At 45.9% G+C, this 16554-nt stretch overlaps 2 protein-coding genes across 7 annotated transcripts in view; one reads left to right on the forward strand and one right to left on the reverse strand.

Annotated features, from left to right (window-relative positions):
* Positions 1 to 1265: 1265 nt before the first annotated feature.
* Positions 1266 to 5219, reverse strand: GDF5 (growth differentiation factor 5). Its single transcript, XM_005496218.2, has 2 exons — positions 4322 to 5219; positions 1266 to 2796 (listed from the first exon to the last, which is right to left on the reverse strand). The coding sequence occupies exons 1-2, from the start codon at positions 4953 to 4955 to the stop codon at positions 1928 to 1930; spliced, it is 1503 nt and encodes a 500-aa protein (XP_005496275.2). The 5' UTR covers positions 4956 to 5219; the 3' UTR covers positions 1266 to 1927.
* Positions 5220 to 9595: 4376 nt separating this feature from the next.
* CEP250 (centrosomal protein 250) overlaps positions 9596 to 16554 on the forward strand; it is a 29204-nt gene continuing 22245 nt past the window's right edge. For 2 of the 6 annotated variants that reach the window (XR_012582991.1, XR_012582992.1), the window contains exons 1-8: positions 9596 to 9868; positions 10462 to 10518; positions 11183 to 11265; positions 11832 to 11997; positions 13297 to 13403; positions 15034 to 15261; positions 15846 to 15942; positions 16425 to 16523. Coding sequence is in view for 4 of the 6 variants with exons in the window: in XM_074553438.1 (XP_074409539.1) it covers positions 9752 to 9868; positions 10462 to 10518; positions 11183 to 11265; positions 11832 to 11997; positions 13297 to 13403; positions 15034 to 15261; positions 15846 to 15942; positions 16425 to 16523 (954 nt within the window). In the remaining 2 variants the exon portion in view is untranslated. Of the gene's footprint in view, positions 9869 to 10461; positions 10519 to 11182; positions 11392 to 11831; positions 11998 to 13296; positions 13404 to 15033; positions 15262 to 15845; positions 15943 to 16424; positions 16524 to 16554 lie in introns of those variants that run through there. The other 4 variants (XM_074553439.1, XM_074553440.1, XM_074553438.1 and 1 more) reach the window with 3 other exon arrangements.

Consider the following 16554-nt stretch of genomic DNA (forward strand, 5'->3'; position numbering starts at 1 on the left):
GATGAGGAAGAGCAGGACCTGGGAAGGGACACTGAGAGTCCTGAACGGAGAAAGGGAATCCTGCAGGCAACCCTGGCCCACCAAAAAGACCCATAAAACACCCGAATTTCTCACACACTCGGTACAAAGGAGCTTCAAGTGCTCCTCATTCATGTGCCTGCTGCCCTGCTGGGCATTCACCATCTGGGCAGGGGCAGCTTTCTGGTCCCCGGGTTTGCAGCAGGTGGGCAGTGCCTGCAGGCAGGAAAAGCAGGCAGTGTCAGTCTCTGCAGGCAGGAATGATGGCACTGAGCAAATCCCACAGACCAAATCTCCCTGCAGGGCTGTTCTGCATCCCTGAGCTGCAGGTGAGGGCACAGGGCAGGTCCCCTGCACTGGGGTTCCCCAGGTGTCTGGCTGCTTATCCAGGTACATTAAGCTGGTTAAAGGCTGAGCTGCCCAGAGAGTGCAGGAGGAAGTGCAGAGTTTTATGTCGCTGTTTATGGCCATTGATCAGGAATTTAGGATGCTTTGCTGCTGGTGTGAGCTGGAGCATGTCCAGACTGGGGTACTGAGCAGAAGGACCTTGGGGACTGTACTCAGCTCCCTGCCTCCACCACACCAGTAATGCTGTGCAGAGCCAGGAAATCTTATGACTCGATGGTCTAAGAAATATCAAACCTTAGCATTTACATTTTGTACTACGGATAAACTCCTTCAGTAATTTCTGTTGGTTCATAGGACCTTTCTGATCCATCTGTAGTTGAACATTTGGTACCTAGTTTTTGGGTGGAAATATGCAGGGGCAATCCCATTTATAATCCATGTCTGTAATAGATAAAGGGGATATACAAGCACACAGCCCTTGGAGGCTGGAATAAATGGATACTAAAGCTCTTTTGCAATCATCTGCATAACTCATTTTTGCTCCAAATATATCAAGTCACAGTGTCATTCCCCACCAGATCAAACCAGGCCTTCCTTTCAGATCTTTCTTTCCATGTTTCCACAGTTTCCCTCTGTGGCAGCAAAATACACAGACATGTTTTACATACCCCTGGTATTCTGCAGCATGGAAAAGCCCCTTTCACTTGTATTTATTGTACAAAAACATAAAACAATTTCTTAATTGTGTTATAATTATGCAGAGTTGGACAGCTAGGCACAATGCAGCACTGTGTCAATAATTTATTACATCTTATGCCATAATTGAACACTTTTACTAGGAGCACTTGAGAACAACTTGGACCTTATACAGAATAATATATTTTGCTACATAATAATGGAAAGGTGGATACTTAAGAAAGATGTGTAGCTTGGAGGAAAACATACATGGAAGCAAATACCTCCTGCATCACCTATCTTTATGTAAAACTTAAAACTAAGCCAACATATTATATTTAATGACCCCTTTTTATATATGCATAGTTTCAAGAGCTAATCAGAAGGAAATCATATTACAGTGCAACTATTTACACCAAGATGGGGGCACACCAGAACACAACAACTCTTGTCAACATTGGGACTCTTTTCTCACATCTATGAATGGACAAAGCACATGGGAATCAGACAGAAATTCATTCTCAAGAACAATGCTCAAGGAACAAACAGGTCATATCCACAGCTCACTGATATCATCTCCATCCACTGCCTCGAGGCTAAAAGCAGGAGATCTCAAGGTGTCCAGGTATCATCTTCTCTGTCATGGACTTCACTCAGAGTCAGTCCTGTGTTGCCAGTGGCACAGGGCCTTAAATCCAGCTGTGTGACAGCATCCGAATGCATCTGCAATATGTCCATGGAGACACACAGAAACACTGGATTTATTGCTACATCCTTGTAAACACACTTACCCTAGGGGTAAGAAATATAGTTAACCTTGTTTGAAAAGTTATGTCCAATGTTTCAAACTACCTTTCACAACAGATTCACATGAGCAGCTGTTCTGCTACCTGCAGCCACAGGACTCCACCACCATGTCCTCGTACTGCTTGTAGACCACGTTGTTTGCAGAGTCAATGAAAAGGATGCTGATGGGGCTCAGCCGGGTTGGGACGCAGCAAGTCGGGGGCGTGGACTCGGGGTCCATGGAGTTCATTAAAGTCTGGATAACTGCGTGGTTGGTGGGCTCCAGGTGGGAGCGGAGCGGGAATTCACAGAGCCCTTCGCAGTGATAGGCCTCATACTCCAGGGGGGCAATTATCCAGTCATCCCAGCCCATATCCTTAAAATTCACGTGGAGGGCTTTTCTGCTGCACCTCGCCTTCAGATTCTTGGTGGGCCTCTTGCCTTGCCGTGTTGCTAGAGGAGCTCTTCTCTTCCTCCTCTGGTTGAACAAGTACTCATAAACAGTTTTGTCATCTTGGCCGGATCTAGCTTTGATTTCATTGAAGAATAAGTCTCTTTTTTTCGTCCTCCCAAACACCAAGAACAGAGCCTTTTCATTGACCTGTCTTCCTGTTCTATTAAATCCCACACTCCTGAGATCAACAGCTCTCCCCCTGTCAAAAGTTTCCAGTTCAAAACACAAGTTAACCAAGTTTTTAAAGTTTCTGAAAAGTTTCCAGATGTCAAACACTTCCCACTTGGGTGTATCGGTGATGCTGACAGTCCGAGAGTCCAAGAGTGTTGAGGCTTGTCTGTTTGTAGAGCAACTAAATAATTTTACTTGGGAGGTTTTTCCAGAAGAATGAGACTTCCAGGTATCAGAAGGTTTTTTTCTCAATATTCGAAGCTCTGCTCCCAGCAAACCATCTTTTTCTAATGCACTGATGTCAAAAATATATTTTTGTTTTCTTATAGTTGGTGCTCGCTCATCTAAAAAAAGCACACAGATTTTTAAATGTATATCAAGCACAGAGCAATATCACTTATTCAGTTCTTAATGGTTTTCCTCAAATTTGCTTATAAGCCTCGAAGTTAGCCCTCTGAACAGAAAGAGCAATTTTTGTCTAAGGGATCAGCCCCATGCAGGGACTCAGAAGAACTCAGGGACTCACCAGAGAAATTAATTTCTGAGTCTGCCTTGTAGAAATCTTCTTTCTACTACCAATGGGCATTTTCTACCTTCGAAGTTGTGGTTAGCCAGTTGAAAAATAATACTATTTCAGGGCTGAGCATTCACAGGACCTATTTACCATTTATATTCTACTTAAATTACTGAAAGAGAGCTTCAGGCCTTATGCTGGCTCCAAACGAGCAAATTTACCCTTAGATGATGCAATAGTAAATCAGTCCTTTAAAACCAGCCTCCCCAGGAACTGCCAGACATAAGGATAATTGCCTAATTAACTAAACCTCCGATAATTCACAATTTTTCAAACTGGGCAGAAAAAAATTCCTCTCTTTATCCTGCCTTTACATTCACTTGCTTCAGGTGGTGAAGAATATGGCTGAGCCATATTCATTCCAGTGAGGTGACATTACCAGAGCCTTCAGGGGCAAGCTGGGAACCTGTAGGCAGCCCTTGTGAGCAGTGCATCCTCCCTTCCCAGCAGCCAAGCCATTAATGAAGGGATGGCAAACAAATCCAGTCCTGGTGAGTCTTTCATCACAATTCCTTCACGAGCTGTGTTGCTTCCTTGAGAGCATGACAAAACTCTTACAAATGTCACTGGAAGCAAGAGGGGGCTCCCAAAGCTGGGGAGGTGAACATCATTCATTGGGAGGCTGGTTATTTCTCCTGTGGAAGCAGACACTAGCCCAAAGTTCCAGAAGTGTTTGGAACAGGAATGCTGAGCTGCAGGTTCTGGAGTCCTGGATGTTATTACCCTTGGTAGCCTGTGCTGAGCTGCGGGCTCCGTGGTGCTGCCTGAATGTTTTAAGGTAGTACAGATACACCCTACACAGGATAATGACCCCTGGGTCTGCAGTGTAGTTCCTCACAATTCTACCTTGAACAAACCAGACTGGGTTATTTTTTAATCACAGAATAGCTCTGTTCTTAGCATATTGTATGCTTTTGGGCACACTACAATCTAACATTAGCTGTTTCCATGAGCTAGTTTCCAGCTAGCTAGAAAGAAAATAAGACAAAAATCCAAAAGGTTTTTAAACACCTAAGCATGCAAAGACTGATTGATTTTCAACAATATGCATCTAAAATACTTCCTAAATGTTTTCTTTGGCTGCCACACAACCATCTAGTTCTGCCTGTAAATGAGTTTTCCAAGATAAGTCAGGAGGACAAAATCTGCAGCAAAGTTGTGTGATTTAATTTACATTAAAAAGAGCTCTTTGACTTTTCCAAAGCATGATTATTTTCCAATACTCTCTGCATTTACAAGCACACTCAGACATCTCTCTCTGTCCACACTCACTCACACACAAGCTCCTTTCTTACCTTGTCCTTTGTCTATAAAGCTGGTTATTGTATTGGCAAGTCCAGCCTCCAGTTTTACACTTCCATTAACACCCTTTCTTTCTGCATCTGAGAGAGTCCTGTACAAAGAGAGCATGTATTCATGTGGCGTTATCGGGGGATGTCGGAAAGTTTCCTTAGCTTCCCTCTGGGTTACAGGCTCTTTAGTCTTTTTGGTTTTGAGAGAATCACTGTCAGTACTGCTTGTGCCAGTTTTTTTCAAAGCCACCTTGCTGCTAAGATTTTGAACCTTTGGAGTGACTGTCCTTACTCCAGAAGGTCTGCTGGGGAGATGTCCTACCTTGCCCTCCGTGGCTGCTGTTCTCGAGGGAACCTTCTTTGAGTCATCGTTCTTGGCCAGCAGAGCTCCAGCCTGAACAGCACTGCTTTTAGTCCTGGCCTTTGAGGTCCCAGCACTGTATCCATGGCTTGCAGTCCTCAATGTACCTGCCCGTGCAGAGGGATTCCTCTCCTTTCCTTCTGCTTTCAAAAAACCTAGTTTAGATCCTGGATTACCCTGGCCTGCTTCAGAATTACTCAGCGCTCCAGGAACTAGATCCAGAGACAGCCAAGTCAAATGCCAAAGCAGTAAAGTGAGAAAATGCAGGATTTTCATCCTCTGGTCTTCCTCTGAATGCCACTAAAGAAAAACTCAGAAAAGGTTCCTCCAGTTTGGCAGAAGAAAACATGAAAGAAATTAAAAACCAAAGTTAGCAAAATTGGTTTTCGTTTGAGATTAAAACATTTCAGATATCGTTGTTCAATACTTGTATCCAGTCCCATAGTGGAAATGCTCATGTACTCAGATATGATCTCCCCTGACTTCAGTTAGCAGCTATAAAGAAGTTGTTCTTGAAAAGAGAAAGTTTACCACCTCGTTTTCTTCTGTAAAACTGACTGAAAACTTGAAGGAGTCTTGTTTAAATCCAAGGGGTTTTTTTTTTTTCCAAGAAGGAAGAATGGCGTAATGCTGCCTCTGTGTTAAAAGGTTTTTTTAAAGTTTTGAGTTTTGAATCCTTTCCAGTGAAAATATTTCACACACAGAGGCCTGCAGGTGCTCAGAAATCTTTTACAAACCTGAACTCTGGAATTGGAAACGGAATTCCAACAAACCTATTTAATTACTCTCTGATGTCATGCTGTCTAAACTAATTTAACTGCGATATATTTCTTAAAAAAAAATCTTCTTTACCCTTTTCATTAGCATGAGTCATACTCTGCCTCATGTGAAACAGCTCCACAGGCTCAAAACTCCAGAGGATGCCTTTTCAAGTGGCAGTATGACCTCTGCCTCAGCCCTCGATGAACTTCACGTTTAGACAGGACAAACTGCAAGATCAACAACTGAGAGCTGTCACACAGTCCGCTGGACACATACATAAACTAATTTAGAAATAACTCATGTAGCTCTTTTTCCAGAGAACTTCTAACAGTGCCTTCACTCCGTCCCCCTGTGACTGAAGGGCTGCGCTGTAACGCAGGCGCTTAACGAGGGTAACATTTAATTTTACACAAACTCAACAGGGCCGTGCCCGCAGTCAGTGTATTTTGGCTTATTTATTGCTGTGCTTTAAAAGCCCCGTGTCAGCGCAGCTGGAGCAGCAGCTCCGGCCGCAGGGGATGCCCCGGGGGCGCGGTGCGGCGGGGCAGCAGTGCACCCTGCAGGCAGCCATCCTCCTCCTCCTCCTCCTCCTCCTCCTCCTTCTGCAGGGCCACGCGGGAGCTGGAGATAGCCCTAACCCCGTCTTTCCTCCCGAGACTGCTGAACACCAGCCTTTGTTTAATTTTAGATGCAAAATGCCCGAGAGCTGCTGACCCCGGCGCCCCAAGAAGGCTGCCGGTCAAAACCAGCGCTGCTCGCTGTCCGGGCTGTCCTGCAGCTTTCAGCCGAGTGTGTCTTTGATAACCTGCACAAAATGAACTGTTGTTCTAAAGGAGCCTTCGGGAAAGGAGGCACTGGGCTGGACTCAGCAGGGATTACTGGGACCCATCTCTCATCTTGCACTGATGCTAAGCCCAGTCCTTCTGCAATTGCTTTTCTTTCTGAGTTAAGATGAAAGGGAAAAGGGACAGCACCTTTTAGCTTGTTCTGTGTGTGCTGTAGCATTCCCCACCCACCCTGACCAGTAACAGAAGCAGTGAACTGCTTTCATAAATAACAACCTGCATGACATGAGGAGCTCTGAATGCTTCTTCACTTGTTTTCATGGAGGAACCGAAGGATAGAAGAGTCCAGTGATTTTACAGATGTCACAAATAAGGTAGATTCAAATAATGATCCTCCTGATTTTGATCTAATGGCCCTTACTCTGATGTCAGTTGTACTTTTGATATTTCCCTACAAAATAAAGCAGATCTCCTGGGAGTTACCTCTGGTGAAACCATTCCCCAGCAGTCATTCCACACCATCCCAAGGCCCTCGCAGCCACTTTATCCCTCCCATATTGCCCACCTTTCTGCTGGGTGGTGTGCTGTGTCTGGTTCTGCACCGTGGGGGTATTGATCAGCTTGCCAGTAAGCCAGAAAAGCATCTAAATGCTGAATTTCCACTTTTAATCTATCCAGCTTCCCGTTTTCACATTGCTTGCAAGAATTTAATATCTTTAAAAGGTCGTTTGCACTATCAAACTTGGCTGAGATTTGGAAACAGATTTACAAATTACTTAAGAGATGGGACGTGAAAGAGCAGGAGGTTGGACAGTATGATTACATGGGTCTTGTCTTAGTAAATCAAATTAAAGCATGATCATTGATATGTTCAAAGAATATTTACATGTCTGAGATTAAAAAATCTTAGTGGGCTGGACAGAGCTAGACAGAAAGAAAAAGGATGAGCAAGCAAAACAAGGCGTGCAAGCTAATCTCTCTTTTTAAAAGAGGCTCTCTTGAAGCAAACACCATCCCAGTGCTTGGAACCACGGGAGCACGGATGCTGTGGAGTGCACTGAGCCCCACAGACCCCACAGTGCAATGCTGGCCCTGAACAAGACCCACAGACTGGGGGGCTCCTATGATCCCTGCACCAAAGTGGAGTCATTCCAGCTGGCTGAACTCAAACTCCACTGCAGGAGTTCAGGGTGTAGCTGGAAACCCTCCTGCTGGTGGGGCTCTGGATACACAGGGCACGGTGGCAGTGGTGCTCCAAGCCTCCCAGTGCTCACCACCAGCCACATTTCTGTGCCCTCCCCTCGAGTGGCCGGGTTCGTGTAGCCCACCTGTCCTCCCCAGCCTGTTCTGTGACAGCAGCTCCTCCCTCACACGCTCTAGGATTTGAAAAGGGAGGAGCACCTGTGTCCCTGCTCCCTGAAGTGCCCGGCCTCCTGTTCTTCAGATCCTGACATTATATAATGCCTACGTGAGCTGTCATGCCTTCTCAGACAATCTCAGCCCTTCTGGATGTCCAGCATGGTCTAGAACAAGGGATCACTCTGGGGAGCCAGAGGAAGATTTCACAGTGTTGAAAACGCTGCCATTCCCTGGGGATGAACAGCTCCACTGGATATGTGATGCCAAGAGTTAGAATTTGCTCTCTGGTGCAAACTTACAGTTGAAGCTGCACATGGAAGTCTGTAGAGTGATCTGTCAGGAAATTCATTGTCCTTTCCCAGGTGCACTAATTTCCAGAAAGGCCTTACAAGAAGATTGAGTTAACTCCATGTATTAGGCCACTTGCTGTCACATTGTTTTGCTTATTGAAACTAATTATCATTCTATTTCTGTGAGGATTTAGACCTCTGCACCATAGCTTTTCGGCAATTGCTTTTTAAAAGTGTGAAATTATAATTTAGGAAGGAACTTAACAGCTCTGTACTTTTCAGAAGGAAATAATTGCACAAAACCTACAGATGTTAAAATTAAAACTTGCTTGTCTTGGGCACGAGCAAAACAAATGTAATGATGTTTCCACTTCCATGTGAAGGTGGCATAATTTAAAACAATGTTGTGCTGTTAAATAAAAAGTTGGAAGTCCAAAGAAATAATTCTGTTATTGGTTATCAATAAACTTGGCTACATCTGCAAACAGTAGTGAACTAGAAAACACAGAATCATAGAAACATGGAATATCCTGAATGGGAGTGTTATTTTTGTTTCTTGATTCCACAGATGTACCTAATTTCCCCAACTCTGAATTAAGTGGAAATTTTTTTTCTTATTTTGGGTACCTCTGCCTGTTACCAGTTAGAGAAATTCAGGGTTTGTTTCAAGCTTCTTCAAGCTTATTCACTAACAGAGTCCCTGCATTTGGTATGCAATGTTAATTAGCCTGAGTTTTCTTTTATAGGTATTGTTCATCTTTGCAATAGAAGCATATTTAAATGATTCAAGACTTGAGAGAGAGATCCCGAGATCCCGAATTACTTTGCTGACCAAAGACAATTTTGGTGGCAATTCATTTATTCCACGTCTTAAAACAAGAACAAAACAAAACCAGAATGTCAGTGATGAAGCATTCACTGTCACGGGAAAAAGCAGGGATTGAAAACAAGCCAGCATCATTCAGCAGCCAAATACAAAATGAAACATATTTTTAGCAATGGGTTTAACTTAATGTGAAAAATGCGTGTATTTTATGATTGGCTTTTTGCAAATATTAAAATGAATATTATATGTGTTGTGTTAGAAAGTAATGCTGTCTTAATTCTCTTAAGTAGTGTGTTAAATACAGGTTTAGGTTATAAAAAATGTTAAAATAGAAACTATGCTATGTAGGATACTTTTTTTGAATAAAGACTTGTAGCAAAATAGCAGCCACAGGATACCTAAACCTTTCAGAGATAAAGAATTTATTGCTCTCTTATCAGAAGAAATGAACTTCTTCCCGCCTCGAAGGCGCTGTTAGGATTCAGAGGAAGAAGCTGACACTGCCCAGACAGAATCCTGTGTTTGAATGGAATTTATGCATCATGTATGAGGAGTATGAATATGCAACAGGATGTTGCTTTTAAGGGTTAATCCTCTGTTAACGGGGGTCCTTTTTCGGGCTCGTTCTGCCCAGAAAAAGGTACCTAGACGTCCGTAACTCTTTGTCTCTATTGTCTCATATAGTCCTAATTCAATTTGTCCAAATTATTATTACTCTAATTGTATTACTATTTTTATAACCATTTTATTACTATTAAACTTTTAAAATTTTAAAACCAAGTGATTGGCGTTTTTCACACTTAACTAACTCCCAGAACAATTCACTATGGAATGCGGAGGGTTCACTTTCACTCTATTTTCTGATTATATTCCCCGCCGCAGCGGAAGCGCCCACAACGGCCCGCGCTGGGCCCGCCACGGGCAGGCCGCGCCGCCCCTCACGGAGCCTGCGCTGCCTCCGGTCGGCCCCGAGGAGCCGCTCCGCCCGCGGCCGGCGGGGCGGGAGCCTCGGGGCGGGCTGGGCCGGGCCCGGGCTGGGCTGGGCCGGCCATGGCGGGCAGCGCGGGCTATGGGGAGCTCAGCCCGGGCTCGCTGCGGCGGCGGCTGCGGAGCGCGGAGGAGGCGCAGCAGCGGCAGGCGGGGCTGGTGCGGCAGCTGCAGGACGAGGTGAGCAGCGGGCGGTGCCCGGCGGCGGGGAGGGGGAGCGGGGCCGCCCGCGCTGCCCGGGGGGACTCGGCGGGAACTCGCGGGGCCTCCCCGGGCGGGCGGCGCCGAGCTCGGAGCTGGGAGGCCCCGGGAGCGCCCGTCCCGCCGCGGTCTCGCTGCCGAGCCCCTCCTGATCTCGGTGCCCGCAGCATCGCCGCTGTTCGGCCCCGTTAGCGGGGTTGTCCCGGACAGGGGTCGGGCTGGTTGGCTCGCAGAGCAAGTTTGAAAACTCGTTTCGGTCGTTTCAAGGACCCCCTTGAACAGCCAGATGTTGGCTCGGGTTACGCGGGGCCTATAGGTCAGGTAGAGCTGCCCGCAGCTGTCCCATCGTTCTGCTTGCTGCCGCTGTCTCAGGTGGGCAGACAGTGCTACGCCTGAAAGAAACCCCGCCCTAATCTCTGTCGTGTTACTGTGAAACTTCCCTATATTGCAGTGACTTCTTGTGGAGCGTATCAGAATCACTGTGCTGGACAGAGTCAGAGAAAAGTTAATGTGGGGTGAGTGGAGTCTATAACAAGCTGCTTCTCTCATCTTCATTCTCTGTATCCATTCAGGTACTGCAGTACCAGACCTGGTGTCGAGAGTTGGAGCAGCAAGTGAAAGCTGGAGGGGTGAGTGTGCTGCAGGTTGTTAACTAAAAAGGGTGTATCTAATGTTCCCAAATCTAGACCAATGAAAACTCTCTAGAATCCAATTACAAGAAAGAAGATTGTTACTGTCTGAGAGTTTAGAGAAACACTGTGAATCTTCCCATCAGTGTTTTGTCCATTTGCAGTCAGTAGTCCCAGAAAAACAAGTCCAGAAAACCCAGGTGAGGATTTTAATTTTGTGAAAGAGTGCTTCATTGGAGTTACATTTGTCCTGGGTCTCAGGAGAGGACTGTGCTGTGATACAGCTGTCCTGGAGAAAGAACCAGTTGAAACAGCTTTTTGGAAATATGGTGGTCAACATACAGAACTGGCCCTATGCATTTCTTTCTGCTTCATAGCTAAAGTAAACCTAGAAGCCAAGGGGTGGAAGAATAGGAGAGCATTCCCAGGCTTCAAGTCCAAATCAGCACTTGAAGTCATGAAGCGAGGACACATAGCAGTGGGAGAGTGAGGAGAGCTACTCACTCTAACACCCTTCCCTTCCTCCCTGTAGTCACAACACTTTTACACCTGGAAGAAGCCATGAGCTCCTGAGATACCCAACAAATGGATGGGAAAGTGGTGGATGCTGACAGTGGTGGAGGAAACACTGTCATTTGACTAAACATTTCCTTTCTTCTTTAAGGGATCCCTTCCAGGCAGGTGGGAAGCCACAGCAGACCACAGCCTGGAGAAAGCACTGCTTCAGGTGGAAGAGGAGCAGCACAGGTACAAGGAAGAAGCATTTCTTCATACTTGGTATCCTGGATGCTCATGGAAGTGAGGGAAAACCTGTCGGTGCTACCTGGTCTCCCCAAGGGAAGCGGTTGGGCAAGCTGCTCTGACAGGAGAAAGGTCCACAATCTGCTTTCTGTGGTGCAGTAATAGTGCTGTGTGCTGAGTGGCTCTGCTTTGAGTGGGGAAGTGGGGTGTGTATTCTGGGTGAAAGGTCCCTTTCCAGCCAAAATTATTCTGTGGTTCAGTAGGGGAACAACTCTGGACAGTGCTACAGAAAAGTGATACATCCAGTGACCATCAGCGTGAAGAGGGGGCAAATTGTTACTTGTGGGCATCAGCAAGGTTGAAGGGGAAACCAAAATCATGGATGGAAATTGAAGGCTCAAAGCACAGAGAAGCAAATGAGGTTTTCATCACAGAGAGATCTTAGTTAACCCTGTAAAGTGCTTTTACTGCCTCTCAGACAACAAAGTCACTGTTAAGGGAGCTGGAAAATCACAGGGATGCGGGAGAGCTGTTGCTCAGTGACCTCATTGTTGTTTCTCTCTCTCTCCAAGGTGTGAGAATCTGGCAGAAGTGAACACTCTCCTGCGGGAGCACCTCGATAAAGCCAGCGAGGTGAATTCTGCCCTCAAGGAGGACGTTGGGAAGCTGACGGTGGATTGGATGAGGGCCCGGGAGGAGCTGGAGCTGAAGGAGAGCGAATGGCGCAGGGAACGGGAGGTGAGGATGGGCCATGGGAGTGGGAATGCCTTTTGTTCCTTGTTGGGTACCTGCTGCTGATTCCCCAACTTCTGTGACTCTGGCTGGGCCCTCCCGGGGGGCTCCTCTGTCGAGGGAGACCCTCCTGGAGCAGTCTTGTGTCAGGAAAGACAGACACACTCGATCTTTTTGGTCTTCAGGTTCTTGTTTATTGTTATCTTATCTAGAGTTTTGCATGCTGTCCACACCAGGTCAGTGCACTGGAAAAGCACCGCAAAAATGGCCAACAATATTTTGTTACAAGGTCTTATAAAGCTAAACTATCCAATTAAGAACTGACACCTGGATTATTTTCCCTTTTAACCCAATAACTGATCCCAAAGAGCCCACAATGCGGCCTTTTCCACCCAATTACAAAATGCCACCCAAACCCATGAAGAAGGAAGAAGAAGCATGAAGAAGAAGCCCAGATGACACCCTGTGCCCTCCATCTTGCTTCTATCCATTACATACTAAAAATCCTAAAACCTAAATTTCCCACCTAAGTGATACACCTACACTACTCTCTACAATCTGCTTCACACCCTAGTGGATTCTAGTCTATTCTGGAGTTTAGGAAACTTTCTCCATGAATGAGAGTCAAAGTCAGTGTTCTCCTGGGGGTCAGGGCACCCCAGAGCAGACAGGGAAATATTCCTGGTGCCCTGCGTTTCCACAGTTCCTGGCATGGAGAACTTGCTGTGTGGAGGCTGTGGCTCTGCTGAGGATGCCAGGTGTTGGACAGGGGTATGGGAGGGAGGAGCAGAGGGTGCTGGGGGAGATGCCCACCTTCTGTGACTGCACTGCTTGGTCAAGAAGATACGGCTGGGCACTGTATGGCAGCCACAGGAACACCTGTCTCTTTAATAGTTCCTTAATCCTTGTTTTGAGCAATTGAGACCAGAGAGGTCTGTGTGCATTCAGGTTCAAAGTGGCCAACACAGAACAAGACAGACCTCTTGTACTGACTGCCTGTTGTAAGCCACCCTGGCACTAACGTTGAAGGAGTTTGTGTTTGTGTTCCTCTGCTGTGACTTTGAGGTGGTGAATCACCATCAGCTTGCTGCTGCCACCCACTGCCACGGGAGAAGTGTGGGTGCTCCCCTCTGGGCAGGTGTTCCCTTCTGTGGGCCTGTGTGGTGCCTCTTCAGTCCCTGATGGCCCTGGTGCAGTAGTTACTAAAAGGCATCGGGTGAGGGTGATTCACTCTCTCCTGTCTGAGAGATGCTGCAGTGGCAGTGAAGGCTGAATTGGCATTTCTCTTTGTCCTTGCACGTTTAGCTTTATGACAGCTACGTGAGGGGGGAGCACAGCCGGCTGCTGGGGCTGTGGCGGCAGGTGGTGACCTTGCGCCGCCTCTTCCTGGAGATGAAAACCGCCACGGACCGGTGAGTCAGGCCTGGGGCGGCATCCCCTGCAGCAAAGTGGGCCTTGCTTGCTTTGGGTCCTGCCTTTTGAACCTCCATGTTGTTGCATTAGGTACAGCAGAGGTGGGATTGCTCCTTTGGCAGTCAGAAGCAATGCCATTCAGCTTTGGGCTGGTCTCAGAGCAGTTGTTGGCTGCTGGTCTTCTGTCAGACATATTTTATGAAAAATCCTTTTATTAGGATCTTTGGAAAGCTGAGAGGTCTCAGAAACAAAATGTAGACAATAATTATCTGCTGCTGTGAAATGCAACAGGTGCATCTGTGATTGGCTTCATGTGGTAGTTTTTAATTAATGGCCCATCACAGTCCAGCTGTCTCAGACTCTCTGATCAGTAACAAGATTTTATCATTCCTTCCTTTCTATTCCTTGTTAGCCTTCTGATGAAATCCTTTCTTCTATTCTTTTAGTATAATTTTAATATATCATTTTCTTTTAATATTATATATACCATAAAATAATAAATGAGCCTTCTGAAACATGGAGTCAAGATTCTCATCTCTTCCCTCATCCTGGGAGCCCTCTGAACACCACCACGTTCTTCAGATAAAGCTGAAGGGCTTGGGCCATGAGGACAGCAGAGGCTGTGAGCAGGCAATGACTGTGGTGATGTGTGGGCATGTGAACGCAGGCACAGAAATGCATGGACACGTGGGAAGAGACTCATTGAAGCTGTGCATGCAGCATATAGAGAGGTCCCTTTTATGAAATTATAAAAACCTGCCTTTAAAATCTTACCAAATTTCTTTTCCCACTGCTCCTAAGAGAAAGATGATTAATGCATATTTTTTCCTTTTTCATTTCCAGGATACATTTATTGTGGTCAGTTTGCATCCATTTACTCCTCTTCCAGCATTACTGAGAGAAAGAATAGCTTCTCTACCCTGTTACTGCATTTGTCCAATTTGTTTTGTTTAGTTTGATACCTCTTTTTATGATTGTTTTCTTGTTCTTGGGCTCTCTGAAGTTCTTTTCTCCCAAGAAAAATAGCGTAGCCATAATAGTACCTTCTGGTGTTAACATGCACTTTCAAACTCTGGGTTACTGTAAGCCATTTGTCTTGATTATAAGTCTTCCCTATTGTGTAGAGTCTGCCTGACCTGCTATTTAGTCCTTGTATTGTTTGTGCTTTTATGTTACAGCATTTCAGACTGATTCTTACACCACCTTTCTGAAATGTTTTATTATATAGGTATAGTCTTGAGCTTCTTAGCAGTCCAAGTGGGGATAACAGAGCACTCAAGAGCAGAGTATATAAAAGCTGGGGATCTTGGTAAAATTCCTAATATCTAGTAATGATAATTACAGTATTGTTAATAAGAGTAATTAGAGGTTCTTCAGGCCTTCTGGCCTGTGCCGTATCTCACTTCTTATATCAGAAGAAAACAGACTCCACACTTGGCTACCTGGTAAAGTCATTGTTCAGGTGTCAAGATGTGTCCTGGTCCCCAAGTGTCAGATGAATGACTTGTCCCCAGCAAAGACATCACCTTGCCTGCCAGCTATTCCTGATGCATGATTGCATGCTTTAGAAGTGAATCAGCTGATAAAGATGGTGGAGTGAACATTGGCTCTTTCTTGGTTCCTCTTCAGAGATTTGTCAGAGCTGAAGGCAGAACAGATGAGGCTTTCTGGATCTATTCTTGTGAACTGCTCTTGCCTGAACTCCTGTGTGCAGCTCAGGGAGTCCATCCCTCGGGGTAAACCTGTCCTGAAGGATCAGGCAGAGCAGCAAGTGGAACCAAAAATAAGCCAGACAGCTCAGGAAGTGATAGCCTTACAAGTCAGATGTGACATGGAGAAGAAAGAGCTTCAGGACAGGTAAAGGTGTTTTAACTTTGCTATTACCAGCATTATCTTTTGTGGCAGCTTCTTGGGTTCACAGATGGGCTGTGCTCACATTTAGAACAGCCCTGCACAGCTCTGTGTCTGTCCTCAGTCAAACTCTTCCCTTCAACAGAAAGGATGGAAAAAAGTATTTGCCTGACAGAAATTCTTCCAAGTAAGACAAGACTGAAAAACAGAGATAGCCTCTGATAGTGCTTTTGCTGTTAAGTGATTCTTGGTGAAAAACTGAATTCAGCATAAAGAGAGTTGTGTTTCTTGTACAGCCCTTTTACTTCTCTGGGCTGTGTGATGGAATTGAGAGGAATTTGCCCAGGGCCACCATAAGCACTGCAGCACCTGTGTGCTGACAGTTCCTTGCAAGACTGAGTGCAGAGGCCTTTGGGGCAAGAGGTGCCATTTTGCAGCACCAAGCCTATTAACCTGTAGAGACGAATGCTGCCTTTGCTGTGTTTCCTGGGTTGAACTTTGCTATGCTATGCTTTGGGGAGCTGCTTGCCTCTTTAACAGGTGCTGGTGTGCAAAGCTTTTGGAATGGCACGTAGACCTTCTCTTCTCAGGGTGATGGAGCTCTCAGCCTTGCTTGTGCAGTCTCAGAAGCAGAACGAGGAGAAGGAGAAGACCATGAAAACACTTAACGACACAGTGGAGATTCTAGTATGTTTTACCTTTACCTGGGAGATAGCCCAGTGTTTGCTCTGCAGCCTGAACACAGAGGTGTGGCTTCCTCAGGAGAAACAGTGGTAAAGATGCCCAGTGTATGGGAACATCAGGCACCTTGCCAAAATATTCCTTGTGTGTTCAGCAGATGTGGAGTCAGTCCAGATGCAGGCAGTGCCAGAGGAACTGCAGGCAGTTCAGGTGTCTTCCTCTGAGGGGTGGCACCAGTGCTCTTCTGCCTGTGACTTCAGGTCTCTGGGAATCAGAGTTCCTTGGAACTGACCATTTAATAGCAGTCTATAAAGACTAGCTTTTGGTCTTCCTTGTAGTTTTAGTAGAGAAGAAATGGAATAGATATGGACAGGAATATACTGGAATCACTAGGGCTGAGACTCAGCAGTGTGACTGCTACTGAGGATGGGAATGCTGCAGATGGGAGCAGCTCTTCCGTGCCCACCCTGCCTTTATTCTGTTCTCAGGAATCAAGTTGGATAGAGAAAGAATTTACAGCTTCATTGACTAACAGTGCCAAAGAAGAGAATCTTTTCCTTCAAAAGCTCATTAAAAATATCACTGAGGTGAGTGCAGACCTGGTACAGGGACCACATC

This window comes from Zonotrichia albicollis, chromosome 17 (assembly GCF_047830755.1).
Source record: "Zonotrichia albicollis isolate bZonAlb1 chromosome 17, bZonAlb1.hap1, whole genome shotgun sequence".
In the NCBI taxonomy this organism is placed as follows: domain Eukaryota; kingdom Metazoa; phylum Chordata; class Aves; order Passeriformes; family Passerellidae; genus Zonotrichia; species Zonotrichia albicollis.

Excerpts from the sequence above, each read along its gene's own strand:
- GDF5 (XM_005496218.2), bottom strand. The coding sequence starts at position 4,955 with ATGAAAATCCTGCATTTTCTCACTTTACTGCTTTGGCATTTGACTTGG. Across the intron at positions 2,797-4,321 it reads CTTTATAGACAAAGGACAAG|ATGAGCGAGCACCAACTATA; the intron begins GTAAGAAAGGAG and ends TGCTTTTTTTAG.